The following is a 17,132-nucleotide window of genomic DNA, read 5'->3' as shown; positions in this document are numbered from 1 at the left end:
AGGACTTAGAGGATATGGGCTTTTATTTGGTAATGTTCTAGAGGATTTAAACATGGGCTTCTCTGTTTGCTGGAAGGCACAGTGGATAAAGGCGCCTGCTTCCAAGCCTGAGAACCCTAGTTTGAACCATGGGACCTGCACTCTGGGTGGGAAGAGAGAACAGACTTCTTTGCACTCACACACTCTGGTGCGTATGTGTGGATTCACATGTGACTGTACATACACACACACTAAAGTAAAACTCATTTACAATTTTGGAAGAAAAGGGGGGATTTTTCTCTGAGTATTTTAATCAATCTTATATATATATATACACATACCTAGAGAAGGAAAGGCTAACTGGATGGGTAAAGACTCAGCCGCAGCTCAGGGTTCACTGGGAAATTGGCGTGGTTTTACATGATCCATGCTGGCGTTTCTCGGGCACGATTCTACGCAGCTCAGTTCTGACTCACTTCTATGATGGTAACATTTGATGTGAGGGTTTTTTCTGACACAACAACCACAAAACCCACAGCCTAGCTATAAGTACTGGCCCACAACCTCCTATCTTTGAGGAGCTGCCTGCCCCTTCCCTTACCTGGGATAGATACAGGAAATTAGGAAGAGTGATGCATGACCAAAGCACTCAGTTACTTTGGCATGGGGCTGGAGGCTTGGAAATGCACTCAACTGGGAGCATGTCTATAGGATGTAGTGTCACATTGAAATAGAGATGCCACGTTTACTTATTCTGTTACTGGGGAAGAGAGGAGAGGAGGGGCTAGTCCTTGCTATGTGTCCTGCAGTTGTACTTCATTATCTTTCTTTTTTTTTTTTTTTTTTTTTTTTTTTTTTTTTTTTTTGGAGCTGGGGACCAACTCAGGGCCTTGCGCTTGCTAGGCAAGTGCTCTTCCACTGAGCTAAATCCCCAACCCTTCATTATCTTTCTTAATCCCTCAGGGACATTCTGTAGAAAGGGAAGAATTCATATCCCTGGGGATAAGGCCAATTGGAAGTGCATTTACAGGAGTGGTGAAGACTATGAGACAGCATAATAGTTGAGCTAATTTGATTCCTCCCTATCACCCAGCTAGTTATGTAACCTTGACTGGAAACTGCTATGACTGTTGTAACTTGCATATTTTACACATTTAACTGGACAGAGTAATGCAAATGCCTAAGGTTAATGTTACCCAGTACTTTGTAAATACTCAAGGTACAGTTGTTAAAGTTGCTGTTGTTTTCTTGTATTACTGAATAACTTTGTACAAATCATAAATTCCTCGAGAGCCTTAGTTCTGATAGCCCTTCCCAGAATTAGTGAACAGATCAAAAAGTGCAAGATAGTGCCTTAGAAGCAGCTCTGTATAAATAATTGTGAACCTGAGCAGTTTACTCTTGCATTACAGTGTTTTGGGACCAAATTCTATGAGAAGTTTAGCTATTACTCTGAGGGTGTTAGAGGTGGAGCTCTCAGACAGAGAGCAGGAGGATAGGGCAATATACAGGGGCCTAGGACTGGGGAGGGAGAACCTAAAGATCCAGGGCATGCTTATGACGGCTACAGTGGAGGCCGTGCTCAGTAAAGAAAGTAGCAGTAGTGATGAAAACTTGGGGACATTTCTTTGGAATCACTGAAGTTCTGTGTTGAATATAAAGGATATGGAAACAAAAAAGTTCCTTGAACTTTAAATTTGACATCGACTGAACACATTTCTTTAAATATCAATGGCTTATAAACATGAAACAGTAGTCCTCAGAGAGGTGGCTCACTGGTTAAGAGCACTCGTTGCCTTTGCAGCGAATCAGAATTTTGTTTTCAGCACCTGTATCAGGCAGCCCTTGGGGGCCCATTACTGTCTTCTGGCTTTGAAGGTGCCTTCACACGCGCGCGCGTGTGTGTGTGTGTGTGTGTGTGTGCGCGCGCGCGCGCGCGCGTCCGCATACAGACACACAGTTAAAAAATAAACTCTAAAAGAGAAGAAAAGTAAAAGAAATAGCACTTTGACAAACTTAGGACCACCAAAAGCTTTTCGTTTTAGCTGTTTATTTGGCCTTTTCCAAAATAACCATCCAAATGTGCAGTCTATGGAGAACACTGTTAGACAGACATACAGATAATCTATGGAGAAAGAGTTAGACATACAGATAATCTATGGAGAAAGAGTTAGACAGACATACAGATAATCTATGGAGAAAGAGTTAGACAGACATACAGATAATCTATGGAGAAAGAGTTAGACAGACATACAGATAATCTATGGAGAAAGAGTTAGACAGACATACAGATAATCTATGGAGAAAGAGTTAGACATACAGATAATCTATGGAGAAAGAGTTAGACAGACATACAAATAATCTATGGAGAAAACGTTAGACAGACATACAGATAATCTATGGAGAAAGAGTTAGACAGACATACAGATAATCTATGGAGAAAACATTAGACAGACATACAGATAATCTATGGAGAAAGAGTTAGACAGACATACAGATAATCTATGGAGAAAACATTAGACAGACATACAGATAATCTATGGAGAAAGAGTTAGACAGACATACAGATAATCTATGGAGAAAGAGTTAGACAGACATACAGATAATCTATGGAGAAAGAGTTAGACAGACATACAGATAATTATGGAGAAAACGTTAGACAGACATACACATTCAACAGTGAGCTACACATAATTTGCTGTAAGTTACATATAAATGTTAGAAACGTGATTTTCAAAAACTTATTAGTGATGAGATTTCGGCATAAAAAGGTGGACACATAGAGAGATGGACAGGTCTACGGTGACTGTGACAGAAAACTGTGGAGTCGTGTTGGTGGGCACATTGCAAATCAGTTCTTCTGACCTGTTTGTGTTTGGAGGTTTTACTAAAACATTGGAGGCATGGAGCGCAGGCTTTTCTGGAAGATTTCCTTCTTCTGACCCGAGACTTGACTTTTCTGTAGGAACTTTCCGCTGCACCTTTTGCCAGGCAGAGGTAGAAGAAGATGAATCAGCAATGCCCAAAAAAGATGCTCGCACACTTTTGGCAAGGTTTAATGAACAAATTGAGCCCATTTATGCATTGCTTCGAGAGACAGAGGATGTAAACTTGGCCTACGAAATACTTGAACCAGAACCTACGGAAATCCCAGCCCTGAAGCAGAGGTGAGTGGATTTAAAACTTGCTCTGGTTTTACCTTGGAGGGCTAGAGTAGTTATTTACCAGGAGACTAAGGACTCGGATGTCACAGGCTTCCAAGTTCTGCCGTGCTCGTCTTCTAACGTGTGCCTGCGCTCACATTTGCTTGTACTGAACGCAGTGGAATGTGAACCTTGGGCAAACATCTTTAAATAGTCATTTTCACCCCAACCCTCCTCTGCTGGGGCCTGCAGCATATAGCCAATTGATAGGCAATTCTAAATGCTATGTGCCTCTTGGGAATATTTGAATTTTCCTATTCAACCCACCCTCCTCACTACTCCCTCAAGATAAGAGTTTCTCTGTGTAGCCCTGGCTGCCCTGGAACCAGCTCTGTAGACCAGGCTGGCCTTGAACTCAGAGACAGATCCACCTGCATCTGCCTCTTAAGAACTGAGATTAAAGGCCTGCACCACCACTGCCAGGCTTCAAGTCAATTAAAGGCCAAAACTCTCTCAGGAATTCAGCATTTTCCTATAGGTTTTTGTTTTTAAATTAGCAGGTAAGTTTTGTTATGGCCTCTGTATGCATATTCTCTTCCCTGACCTCCATGCCCCTGCCTCCACTCATACTGCTGTATCCACTTGGTCCCTTGGCCTTTCACTTTCATGTCACTTATACAGCAGACACAGACAAACCCCTCATTCCTCAAAACCTCCTCGCCCTTTTCTGCTTTGGTTCTCTCTTAAGTTCTATGACCTACACCCACACATAGACTCTTACATACACATATATAAGAATTAAAAGCTGGACTCTGTATGAGTGATAATATACATTTTATTCTAGTGAAACATTTTCAACATGAACTTGTCGTCGTAGTCAGGGTTAAACCGACTTCCTGGAGGTGTAGTTGCCGTGGGTTACCACTGCTCACAGTGCTTCCCCCTCCCTTAACCCCACGCTCTCTAGTGTGGGAATGCTAGTCAGGCGTAGTTCCGCCTGCCATGAAAGTCGCTAGAGATTTCAGAAGGTTCTTTACCTCTGGTTTCTGTGTGTGAGTGCTTTCCCTGCAAGTGTGTGCATGCACTGTATGTGTGGCTCGTGCCCACAGAGGCCAGAAGAAGGTGTCATCCCCTGGAACTGGACCTATGGATGGTTGAGAGCCACCTGTGTGTGTTGGGAAGTGAACCCAGATATTCTGTAAGAGCAGCAGTGCCTTTACCCTCTGAGCCTTCTCCAGACCACAGGTTATTCTATTATTTTTTTTGGAAAGCATAAGAACTGCTTCCTTCTTTCCAATACTTAAGCAAGGTCACACCCATCACCTCCTCCTGACACTGTTCCAGGTTTATTTGTGTGGGTTTTGGAGCTTCTATCTTATTATTTTTTTTATTGAAAATAGATGTTTGTTTATAAATATCTTCTGATGCCAGCTCCCCTCCCCCAACTCCTTTTAAACCCTTTCTACTTCCCCTCACAAGAATGCAGACCCTTTCTTTCTCTCATTAGAAAACACAGGCTTGAAATAGCAATAATAAAATAATAAGATAAAATAAAAGCCAAACCAAAATAGGACAAAACAAACTAGCTGAAGAAAAAGCACAAGAAACACAAACAGATGCCGAGACCCATTTACACACACAGAGAATTCATGGAACAAAGTTGGAAATCATCATATATAAGCATAAGATCTGTGAGGTTAAAAAAAAAAAAAGGGGGACGGTGCACAGAGAAAGCATTATTAGACCAAAAAAAAAACCTTCAAAAATACCATTGACCTGGTTTGGCATCTGCTGCTGGGCATGGGGCCTACCCTACTATGTGCTTTACAAACCCAGTGAGACTCCATTGGAGAAAACGAATTTTCCTTTGTAAGTAATTACCATCTGGAAATAGTTTCTGGGTTAGGGATATGTCCACTTCTCTCAGCACTGGGACCCCGTCTGCTTGGACCTGTGCAGGCCCTGTGGGTGCTGCCACAGTCACTGTGAAGTCATTTGTGGATCAGTCCAGTTGGGTTTGCAAGACACTGTTTCCTTGGTGTCTTTCATCCACATTGGCTCTTAAAAAATTTCTGCCTCCTCTTCCACAGAATTCCTTGATCACAGAAGGGCAGGATTTGATGGACACATCCCATCTAGGACTGAGTGTTCCCAGGTCTCTCACTCTGCACTTTGTCTAATTGTGGAACTGTATTTGTTCATTCTATCTGCTGCAGGGAGAAAGCTTTTCTGGTGCTGACTGAGCAAACACTGGTTTATGAGTATTGCAGACTATCAGTAGAAATCATTTATTAGTGCATACCTCTAGCAGAACAGTAGTATTTAGTTTTCCCCTAGGTCCATGGCCTATCTAGTCTCAGATTTTTGGCCACCTGGACAGTGTCACTCATGGGTTCTTTCTCTTGGAATGGGCTTCAATTCAGTCAGAAAGTGGCTGTCTTAGTTTGGGTTTTATTGCTGTGAAGAGACACCACAACCAAGGCAATTATCAAAAAAAGAAAAGACTTCTTTGGGGCTGGCTTTTAGAGATTTAGTCCAGTATCACTGTGATGGGAAGCATGGCAGCCTCCAGTCAGGCATGGTGTTGGAGGAGGTGAGAGCTCTACATCTTGATCCATAGGCAGCTAGGGGGAGACTGGCTTTTGTTTCACACGGGGTGGAGCTTGAGCATTTAAGACTTCAAAACCCTGCTCCAACAGTGACAAGTCCACCCTCTAGTAAGGTCACATCTCCTAGTAGTGCCATTCCCGGTGGGCCAAACATTCAAACACTGGAGTCTGGGGCAGACCTATCAAACCACCACAGTAGTTGATTACCTTCACAACTTTTGTGCCACCATTGGACCCGTGCGTGTTGCAGGAAGGTCACCATTGCAGACTGCAGAGTTGGTAGTTTGGTTGGTGTTTACCTTTCCTCTCTGGTAGTGTGCACAGTACCTTCTAGGACCATCAACCCTGGTAAGTAGTGGTCAGTTCTAAGGAAGAACTGGCTTGACTGCTCTGAGTTCAGTGAGTTGTATAGGTGTTGTCTTCAGTAGTAGGGCCTTCCTGTCAGTTTGTGGAGAGCAGGCAATAGCCTTGACAGTAGCCTGGTTGTGAGGGGTTTCCATGGCATCCACTTGGCCAACAGCTCAAGCAGATGTAATCCATTCTCAGCACTGAAGGTTTCATTTGCTGATGAGTGATGTCTACCTGGGACTCTGTCTCCCTTGTTATCTGGTGACTCCATCTAGGCTTCTTTCATACATGTACATGTTTTAAGAAGCTGCCGAGGAGTGGTGGTGGTGCACGCCTTTAATCCCAGTACTAGGAAGATAGAGGCAGTTGGATCTCTTGGGTTTGAGACCAGCCTGGTCTACAGAGTTCTAGCTCAACCAAAGATACACAGAGAAACCCTGTCTCAAAACAAACAAACCAAAAAACAAAACAAAGAGGCAACAGGGGCAGCTTCTGTGATATTAGGTGTTGTTTGGTCCCTCAAGTGGCTCTCGGTTGTAGCTGTTTCTCTCTGTATTTCCTCCTTACCATTCTTCCCATGCTGTCCCCATTTGATCTTCCCATTCAGTCCATCCCACTCCATTCACAGCTATACTCTGCATTTGCCCTTCCTAGGAAGATCATACCCCAACCTCTAAGTCCCTCACTCTATACCTAATTCCTTCAGTTATGTGAACTGGAGCCTGCTTATCAAAGACCTAACAGTATTTGCATGTAAACAGATGTGTCCTGTATTTGTCTTCTTGAGTCTGGATTATCTCACTCAGCATGATTTTTTTTTCTAGTGGTTCTTTTTCTTTCTTTTTTTAAGATTCCCTCTGGTATTTACTGTTTAAGAATAGCAAGTCCTGGGCTAATTTCGTTTCTTCCCAGTTGTACAGAGAACTTTGTAACTTTATCAGTTACTGTGGGCTGACAACACCAGGAGTTGGTTAGGATGTCTTTGTGATAATTTGTCTTCCATGCCCAGAGGCTCTGACTCAGTACAGTTTACAGCTCAGTTGCATCCAGAAGGGTCTAGATTTCTTCCATCTCTGTTCTCTCCTGTTGTGTTGCCTTCTTAGGACTGTGAGGGAACTGCCCTCAGGCCTTGAGTATTACCTGCAGATGAAATGTCCAAGTGCAGACAGGATCACATCCTGTGTCTTATTTAAAACACAACTAAAGAAATGTTCTAGAAAACACACTTTATCCTATCTGTCCACCAGTGTCTCACTGGCTAGGATTACTTTTTATATTTATTTTAAACCAATATCAGATAGCTAAGTTTTACTTTGGCAGGGAAAGTTCTTAAGAGTCCTTTGGAGCCATCAATATTTAAAGAAAACTGATATAAAAACCGAGGAGTCATGATTAGAAGGGCAGTATACCATCCACGTCACAGGCAGCTTCCCATTTAACTCAGTAAATTAACTCACTGCCGAGACAAACATTTACTGCTATTTAATTGATGCCCCAAGTAAACTCTAACTTGAATTTCTCTAAAAGAATACCAAAAGAAAGATTTTAAGAGTGCTCTTTATTCATTCTGATTGTCATTTCTGTTTTTCTTGCCTTTCTTCAAAGTACCTGTTATGACTTCATGAGGTAGTCTCCAGAGTTAACCCCATGAGTTGATGTGTTGAGGATTATGTGTAAAGGGAAGCCGTCTCAGAGGGTCGTGTTGTAACAGCATCATCGTAATAAAGTAAATGTAGGTCTACACTAGAGCACCCTGCCTTTCTTCTCTCCTCACTGGAGTTAGTTAACTCAGGAAGCCACATCTGCCTGATATGTAAAAGCAGGCTGAGTACAACGAGATGTTGGCTGAAAACAGACAAAGCATTGACCGGGGGCGGGGAGACAGTGAGATGAGCAGGGAGCACTCAGCATGTGATAGGAGCACAAAACCAAAGATGGATCCAGACACCAAAGGAACGTGAATGCTAAGGGAGGAAAAAGTTTACAAAGCCAAGCTGTATTGTCGGCACCTGTGCAGGTAGAAAGAATGTCTAGGGACAGATAGAGCTGAATTGAGACAAGTGGTAATCGATAAAAAAAATAATGTGAATGTGGAAAGGAACAGAAGACAGAAATCAAGTGAGTGCAATTGTAGCACGAGACATCAACTATTTGACATATCCAGAGCAGGAATGAGGAGACAAGTAGGGAGGGGGCAGAAGAAATGACTAAGACCAGGCAGAGCTGGTGCCAGGGAGAAAGGCTGTGGGCAAGAATGGTATCGGATAGCCTTAGGTACAGGTAGGACAGTGAAAGGAATGCAGAGGCAGTAGCTGGAAAACATGCACTAAATAGCTGGAAAGAGCTTGTTGCTTGGTTTCAAAATTATCATAACCGGAAGCAGGGTGGGAGGGATGAGATAAGCCCAAGACTACCCTAGAGGATGGTCAGGATGCTGTCCTAAGAGACCTACAGCCAGCTGGTCAGATCCCTGGACACTGGCGCAGCAAGGGAGCCTAAGCTCAGCATGTGTTAGAGACCCAAGGAGCTGTGAGGTGGTCTAAGAAAGAGAGAAAGAGCAAGGCAGCAAGCAGAAAGGCAAGGACAGGATCCTAGAGGTTTCCGAAGGAAGAGGATTAACAAAGTGTCAGTTATCACAATGCAGGGAGACATTTAGAAAAGTGGGAGAAGTCAGAGAAGTCATGAGCTGTGCCACACCTGTGGGCTCTGAAAACAACCACAAGGCATGGAGTGAACAGGCATCAGAAACCTCTAGACAGGACGCTAAAGACAGACTAATACAGATCAGCACTGAAAACGCTAAAGCAGCAGCAAGAAGGTTGGCTTAGCTCATAGAAATGGATTGGAGAAAGATAAGGATTGATTGGGCCTGAAGTGTGTTGACAGGCAAGAAAGGCCGTAGAGGTAGAGAGCAAACCAGATGAGGAAACATCAGCATCCATGTGCGGAAGGGTGGCTGGGACGCACAGTCAGTACCGTTGTAGAAATAGAAGGATGCAGCGATGCAGCGACTGGGCTCTGAAGAGGGACGTGCCTGTTCAATGAGTGGCAGGAGGAGAAAGTTCATTCTATGTTGAAGTCTGACCAGTAGAATAATTTCCTAGCTTCTTCCATGGTCACACACAAAGTCACCCTAGTTTAGTTACACTAAAAAAGTATTTTTAAGATACAGTACTCTTTATTTTACACAAAATTCTCATGGAAGATATAACTGGGGGTGGTTTTACCAGACTGGTATTTTTAAGTATACTGTCACTGTGTCCTCCCTCATGCAAGTTAATGGAACATATATCAATCTCAAAAGTGCTAGTTATTCCTGTGTGTAAGAGGATCCAGTGTTGCAGAGCATACAGCTTTCACCCGGTGTTGTAGAAGACTCTTTGAGAGTTGTTAAAGCATGCCTGCCTAATTGCTAGATAACTTTTGTTCCTACTCCTGATGTATTAGGCCTCTCTCCAAGTGTCCTTCATGTTACAAACCTAGACCTTAACCTTTCTCCTTGTTCTTCTCTCCTTTCCTACAGCAAGGACCGAGCAGCAAGTGCTGCTGGAGCTGCTGGCCTGGCAGGTGGGCACCACCGGGAAGCATGGACCAACAAAGGCCCCTCTTATGAAGACTTGTATACTCAGAATGTTGTCATTAGCATGGATGACCAAGATGATGTGCATCGCACCTCGCTGGAGGGGAAAGCCGCCAAAGAGAGACCCATTTGGTTGAGAGAGAGCACTGTCCAAGGGGCGTACGGTTCTGAAGAGATGAAGGAAGGTAAGACTGAGAAGTAGGGAGTGCCTTTGCCATGGAAATTACCTCAGCTTAGAAGGAGAGTGCCTGGGTAGTTCTCGGTTTATTGAAAGTTCATTGTAGGAAACGGAGCACTAAGCATTAGCACCGACTGTGTTCTGTGTCGTTCAGCTTAGTCAGGATAGCACATATATTTTTTATATGTATAAGTGTTTGCCTGTACATATACATGTGTGTGCACTACATGACCCCCAGTGCCCAGGGAGGTGAGAAGACGGTATCAGATTCTAGACTCACAGATATTTTAGAGCCGCCGTGAGAGTGCCGGGAACCGAGCTCAGGTCCTCTGGAAGAGCAACAAGGACTCTTAAGCACTGCCCCGTCTTACCAGGTCCAGATGTCTGTGTTTAGATGAAATACTGCCATGCTTTCATTTTGGTTAAAGCACCGTTGTATTGTATAGGTGTCTCATAAGTAACAAGGAACCTTTTGCTAGCTGAGGTATATAGGAAGATACCACATGAAAGCAATGAAGTGTCCCTGCGTCCAAGAAAATTGATAGAATTTTATTTGGGACAATCTTGTAAGTCTCTGAGACCAAAAGGGTTAGCAGTTGGGCAATAACTTTCACAAGTTTAGGAAGTGCAGGGTTGACTTTGTAAGTTCTAGCTCAGGCACTGGACTCCACCTTGGGGGATGATAATAGAGCAAACAGCAGTTGAGACTGGTCCAGACTGGATGGACTAGAAAGCAGAGGCTACAGGAGTGGACGGTCTGCCCCACTAGGGTTTGTTACTAGCTTGTCACATGACTGGGATCTTCAGTGCAGAAGCATCGTCAGTTACTCCTGCTCTAACCGTCTCCTGCCTTCGTTCCTAAGATCTGTGCCAGTGCCCTGTGTAGACTGGCACTGGGTAAGAGAGAGGGAGGTATTGTGGTTGCAGGTAATACCTCTCATGGAGTTGATTTCCTTTGAAAGTTCAGTTCTAGTCAAAAAATATTCCTGTGACAACCGTGCTTTCCGTACTTCCCACCTCACTGATTAGCCTGCGATGTGCAGTTATTTTGGTTGAGGTTGTTCTGGTTTATGTAGTCGTTAGGCTGTAGTATTCAATGGGCTTGTTTGCCTCAACTTGGCTTCTTCCCTGTTCTTGAAGCAGTCATATCTTTTTTTTTTTTATTTTATGAACTTAGAAACAAAATTAACTCAGATATAATTGTTATTAACCAATGTAATGTACAAATAAACTAGTAAGTTTAACTTTGAATATTTATAATTTGTAAGATAGTAGAATCTGAGTTATGGGGCTTAAACAAGCTAGTCTACCCAAATTTTCTGTGTAAGATAGATAGTATTTAGATTTGTCCTTGTTTGTCGTGATGTTGAACATGGGCTACTCATTGAGTTAGTAAGAGTGTCTTGTTTGTCCTGAACCGAATTTTCCTCAAACATGAATTATGCCATGTCTTTTTTGACCCCGGGGCTCTGATTGGTTGGTTCCTGTGCCCCTGCTCTCCTTCACAGTGGCCTCTTTCCCAGTCATCTGCAATCAGAGTTCTTTGTGTCTTTTTCCCAGTCCATCTCCAGCTCTAATAAGCTTTCTTGAGACCCGGTGACCAGAATGATACCTGTAGCTTACACACAGATCACTCAAGTCTGGTTTTAGTACCGTTTGGTTTCTGCCTGCCATTTTGTTTGTTACTTTGGTTCTGGAAGCATGCTAAGACTAATGTGAGAAACACAGACAGGGGACCTTTAGGACAGATTTAGTCCAACCCTGTATTTAATAGGTTGGACTGTGTCCTTCAACATAGTCTACATTATTTTTCTATATGTAGGTATTCTTTCACTTTGACTATGTAAATATTTATTTTTTTTGGTGACCTAGTCAAATTTTAGCTTTTCAGGTTTTTTTGTACATTTTGGCTATTCAACTCCAGATTGCATAGCAGCATCATTGACCTTGACAGGCAGTGTGCCCCTTCTTTGTAACTTTTAGCTGTTACATAGGACTTCCTGGAAGTATTTCCTCTACTTTCTCACCCATAATCGTGCATAGTCATCTTTGTTTTCGTCTTCTGTTTTAATCTTTAACAAAACAGTCCCTTCCCCACGACTGTGCTTGTCAGAATCTGTTCAGTATGTGTGCATTTCCTTGTATTTTGCATCTCCTCCAACTTTGTACTTTTTTGAAATATTGTGTTGGTAAAATGAAAGTATTTATGACAAGCACCTTCAGACACAGCTGGCCTGGAGGTCTGCGAGCCTTTCCTGCCTTTCTTGTTTTTCTTCGTGAGTGAGCGCTCTGGAAGCCTCTGCCTTCAGCAGTGTTTGCCTTGGATGCTGACGTCCACCTTATGCTGCCTCTTTTCTCTCTTGCCCAGTATCTCATGAGGGAATCCAGTTCTTTTCAAAACATCTAACTCCCAGCTAGTGTTCGGTATAGTAACACGGTGATTTCACTTTATTCATGGCCAGAACTAACCATTTTCTGAGCCTTCTCTTGATGATGGTTGGTAATTGTCCTATATATCAGACCCATTCTGAGTACTCCATATTCCCTTGGACTCCACAGTAATTCAGCGAAGCAAATACTATTAGTTTTTACACTGTTATACTTGGGGAATTTGGAGAAGAGAAAAAAAATTAGTGTAACTTTACCCAAACCACATACCCAATATGTGTTAGGATTTGAATCAAGGAGGCAGGTCCCAAGTGTGACTTTTTTGTTCCTTTTATATATTTAAAAGGGCAGTGTGTTTGAGTCTAACTGAATGCAAAATGTAAACATTTTTCTTACATGTATATCAGCCAAGATGTGTGTATAAAGTGGTGATATGTGGTGAGAGAAAATCTATTGCTTAAATTGACCTTTTTATAGTGAGTTCTAAGTTTGTATGATTTGCTTCAGGAACATGACACTGCTATTTATTTACTCAGTCAGCAAACTCTCACTCAGTGCCTCACACATGGCAGGTATTGCTCTAGTGCCTGGGGTCACACAGAATAAGAGATAAAATTGTGGCAGATTCTTCATCCTTGGAAAGGGACAACAGAGGCAGTAAGCCTAAGTCATCATGTTGAAAAACGATGCTTTGGGCAAAAACACACCCTTTGATAAAGTGATGTTTGAGTAACATAAAGGATGTAGGGAAGTTAGATGCAGAGAGACCTAGGAGAAAATAATTCTTTCAGGGCAAACAGGCAGTCCAGCTACCCTGAGGGAGTGTGTGTGTTTGGAATGTGTCCAGGAATAGCAACTGTGGCTGGCACAGAGTGACTTAAGGGGGGAGAATGGGTAAGAGGTTGGTGGCCAGGAGGAGTTAAGGATGAGGCAGCATCTTTAGGTATCGTTAGGCCTCTGGGTTTTACTGAGCGAGGTGAAGCTGTGTTTCCATTCCGTGTTATGCTGCTGCTGTGCCAGCCCTATCTCAGCACCTCTCACAGTTCTCACTGGGAGTCGTAGCAGGCCCACCTTCTCTCCGCCTCCTAACGTTTAGAAATTGAAAATTTTGCTCAAAATAGTGCAGTTTGCATGGGGGAGGGGAGAACTCACAACTCGCATTTGTGTGAGCGTCTGTAAACCTGTAAAGTCCATGTACTCAGTCATTGTGCTACTTGAGCTTTAGTTTCTAAGAAACACTAGATATTTTGTAGAAGAGCAGCTCAGGAATGCAAGCAGTGAGCTCTGCGTTGTCGAATTTGCCAACTTAAATATAAGGCATTAAAGTCTTTTTTGTATTAGTTACAATGAATGGACTTTCTGGCTTTTAACTTCCAGGTGGCATCGACATGGACACATTTCAGGATCGAGAGGAAGCCCGTGCGGGGCCTGATGACAACGAGGAGGTCATGCGAGCTCTACTCATTCATGAGAAGAAGACGTCTTCGGCGACAGCTGGCTCAGTGGGAGCAGCCGCTCCGGTGACTGCTGCCAACGGCAGTGACTCTGAGAGTGAGACCAGTGAGTCGGATGACGACTCTCCACCCCGGCCAGCAGCTGCAGCTCCTCATCACCGCGATGAAGATGAGGAAGATGACGAGTTTGAGGAAGTAGCAGATGACCCCGTTGTTATGGTGGCTGGCTGCCCATTCTCCTACAGTGAGGTTAGCCAGCGGCCAGAGTTGGTAGCTCAGATGACACCAGAAGAAAAGGAAGCCTACATAGCAATGGGCCAGCGCATGTTTGAGGATCTCTTCGAGTGAACTTCCCTGCTTTTCCTGTGTTAGCTTACTTCACAGAGAAACTTCCCGGCAGGGTTGAGGGGCTTTCCTTTATGTAAAGCACCCGGTAGTCTGGTACAGAAGTGTAGTAGGAGAGAAAATCTGATTTTTTTTTAATGTAAGAAACTTCCCAAAAAGGTAGATAGGTTGTAAGTATTCAGTTCCCTCATATTACTAAAGTATTAATATTTTCCTCTATTTCCTTATCTAATTTCTTCCTTTCCCTCTTAAGACATATTTTTCTCACTCTGACTAAAATGTTCCTGTCTACCTTCAGAACCCTGCTAGGGATAAACTTACCCTAGTGTTGTAGCTGCATTGTGGCCAAGCATTTGAGACGATGCCTTATATTCCTGTCAACCAAAGCGGCTTACCAAGAAGCAGATCACTGCGTAGGGGAGCACCCACACATTTCATCTTCCTCAGAATTGAGTTTGGGGTGCGCCTGTGAAAGAGTACAGGAGAGAGGGGTACCTGAATCTTGGATCCACGTCTGTAGAACCAGTAAAGCTGGTAGATTGTTTCATTTTCATAGACCTTTTGGGCTGTACTTCAGGTGACAGAGTGACAGATGACAAAGCAGGTTAGTTCTACTGTCATGGAGGAATTCCAGCAGCACATGTGCCAAGGGTAAGGAGTCTGTGTCCAGGGTTGAAGAACAGAGAGCACTGGGAACCGAGCCTTATGCTGCGTCAGTGTGGCTTGGAAATCTCTGACGTAAAGCCGAGACTGGCCCCACTCCCCAGTGCTTGCTCTACAGACCTTTGCCAGGGCTCTGCATTAAGGAGCCCATTCCAGTACAGAGCAGTACTGATTCCTCCACTCCCCCAACTCTCTTCAAAGGCCACCAGAGCCTTTATCTGTCTCTCCTTTGAGCCTCCTCTGACATCGTCCTTCAGTGCCTCAGACTACAGTGTTGAGCATTGTAACCAAGGAATAGAGTCATCAGCACGGTGTTCTTCTTGAAGGCAGAACTTTAAAAATAAAGGACTTCCATATAAGGTCTACAGCAATTAAAGTTTTACAGTATTTCTCCTTGCATTGTGACTTTTAGTTATCATTTTGTAGTCTATGTGTGAAGCTGAGAACGTCTTAGGGGATGTGAGCCTCATGTAGAGAGACGACAGACATTTACCTGGATGACTGGAGATTGACAGTCTCCGTACTGCAGGTTAGAGCTGGTTAGTTTATCGCTCTAAAGATGTTAGAGGCTTCTCATGGTCATCATCTAATAGCATAGGTGCAATTTGATTTAAACTTTTTTTTGGCACTGAATTGTCTTAAAAAACCTTTTTATGTATTTATCTTAAATACATGAACTGTTCAACTTTAAAATTTTGTTTTTTAAACTTTCATGGTTGTAGAAAAATGTTAATTCTTAAAACATTAATTTTAAAATGTATGTTCTTTGTTGCATTTTATATGAGGTTGTGTGTGAGTGTGCATTTCAGTAGTGGAAAAGTGGTTCATAAAGGCACTCACCAAAGCGGCGGTGGGGATAGGCCAGGGAGCTGTCGTACTCCCTGCATTACCTCAGTCAAGAAAGAAATGGTTCTTAAGGCAGATACAGCCGTTCATAACAAGGCATTGGGAAGAAAGGTGTCCATATTGTATACATGTAAAAGGATTCGCATTTTCCCTATAGAGGGCACATAGGGGCTGTTTGCAAGAAATTCTTGGCTGTTCTATTTGACAGATTGTCTGGAACAAACCTGAAGCAGGCGTAGTGTGTGTGAGTGGAGTGGTATTTGTAGTAATCACAGTTTTATATAATAGAGATCCCATATTGTAAAGTACACATAGACTATGGGCTACATGTAGAAATAGTGGAACGACAAAAACAAATTCTATGCTAATGCTAGGGTTATTGTGTGTATTCCTTGGTTTTGCATTTGAATCCCAGCTTAATCAAATTAAAATAATAGGACAGTATAATGTAGTGTGTAAGTGTGTGACTGTTGCCTCTCTATTTCAGCAGTGTGACAGGCCTCAGGAGAGCTTTTCTTCAGACAGGTGTGTTTGTCTCACGCTGCTCAGGAACTTGTTATGGGAAGGCAGTTAGTGACAGAAAACCCAAAAATGGAAGTAGTGCCTATTGTTAGCCTTGGAAGCTCCGGCGGGGCGGGGGGCGGGCCTGTTCCCAAAGGTGGTAATGCATGCAGTGCCAGTGTAAAGAGGACCCAGGGTATTAGGAGTTACCACCGCCTACAGCATACAGCGGGGACAGGCAGGAAACCGTTCCTCTGATGGGGTTGGCTCTCATATTTGTTTTAGTTTCCTCATAGCCCACCTTTTCTACTGCCCTTAAGATTTTAATGGACCTCAACCTAGAAGATGACATCTAGTAGCATTTCTTTGGGAAACTACTGTTCCTTTGTAGAGAGAGAAGCGAGGGTCTACACCACTGAATGGATTTCTCCCCAGTACCATTAATGGCAGTCTGTGGAGGAGGCTGGGGGGAATTGGGAGGAGGCATCAGAAAAGGGCTTTTGTTAGGCAAAAAAAATTAGTTTATATCCTTTTCTGTAAGAATCTGTTAGTTATTCTCAGGGGTTCTGCCATGAAATTTGACTAAAATTTCAGCTTTTTCTTCTCCATGTCATCCCTTTTCCCCCTCAAAGGCCTTGGGAAGTTTTCGTGTTCCAAGATCTTCCTGTTCCTTTCAGCTAGTTATCTTTTCAAATGTTGTAGCTTCTACGCATCCAAAGGCAGGGCCTGTCAAGATGGCTCCCTAACCAAGGAGCCGTCTCCCTGTCCCTAGGAGCCAGCATGGGAGGGTAACCATGGCTTCTTCTTTTCCTTTAGGCAGTTACTGTTTTTTCTCAGTAATACACAACCTGTATATTATAACATTATCTCTCTGGATATGACTCACTTTCACTTACACTGTTTCTCCAAGGCTCAGGTGACAAGCTACTGTAGCCCTGGGCTATACAGCTGTATCTGGCGTTTCATTTTGTCCACACTTGTAATCAATGCTTTTTATTTTGAAACCTCCTCATGCACCTTTCCACAAAACACCTTAAGGAATATTACATTTAAATGACCTTTAAAAATCCATTCAGCACATCCTGGGGGAAGTCAGGG

At 43.3% G+C, this 17,132-nt stretch overlaps 1 protein-coding gene across 1 annotated transcript in view; it reads left to right on the top strand.

Moving 5' to 3' along the window:
- Gtf2e1 (general transcription factor IIE subunit 1) overlaps nucleotides 1-15,976 on the top strand; it is a 31,228-nt gene extending 15,252 nt beyond the window's left edge. Inside the window, exons 3-5 of the mRNA XM_032900185.1 lie at nucleotides 2,945-3,146; nucleotides 9,603-9,844; nucleotides 13,603-15,976. Of these exons, the coding sequence (XP_032756076.1) occupies nucleotides 2,945-3,146; nucleotides 9,603-9,844; nucleotides 13,603-14,027 (869 nt within the window). The 3' untranslated portion in view covers nucleotides 14,028-15,976. The remainder of the gene's footprint in view (nucleotides 1-2,944; nucleotides 3,147-9,602; nucleotides 9,845-13,602) is intronic.
- Nucleotides 15,977-17,132: the final 1,156 nt, after the last annotated feature.

Source organism: Rattus rattus, chromosome 4 (genome assembly GCF_011064425.1).
Source record: "Rattus rattus isolate New Zealand chromosome 4, Rrattus_CSIRO_v1, whole genome shotgun sequence".
NCBI classification, from domain to species: domain Eukaryota; kingdom Metazoa; phylum Chordata; class Mammalia; order Rodentia; family Muridae; genus Rattus; species Rattus rattus.
This window is presented reverse-complemented; position numbering and strand designations above follow the sequence as displayed.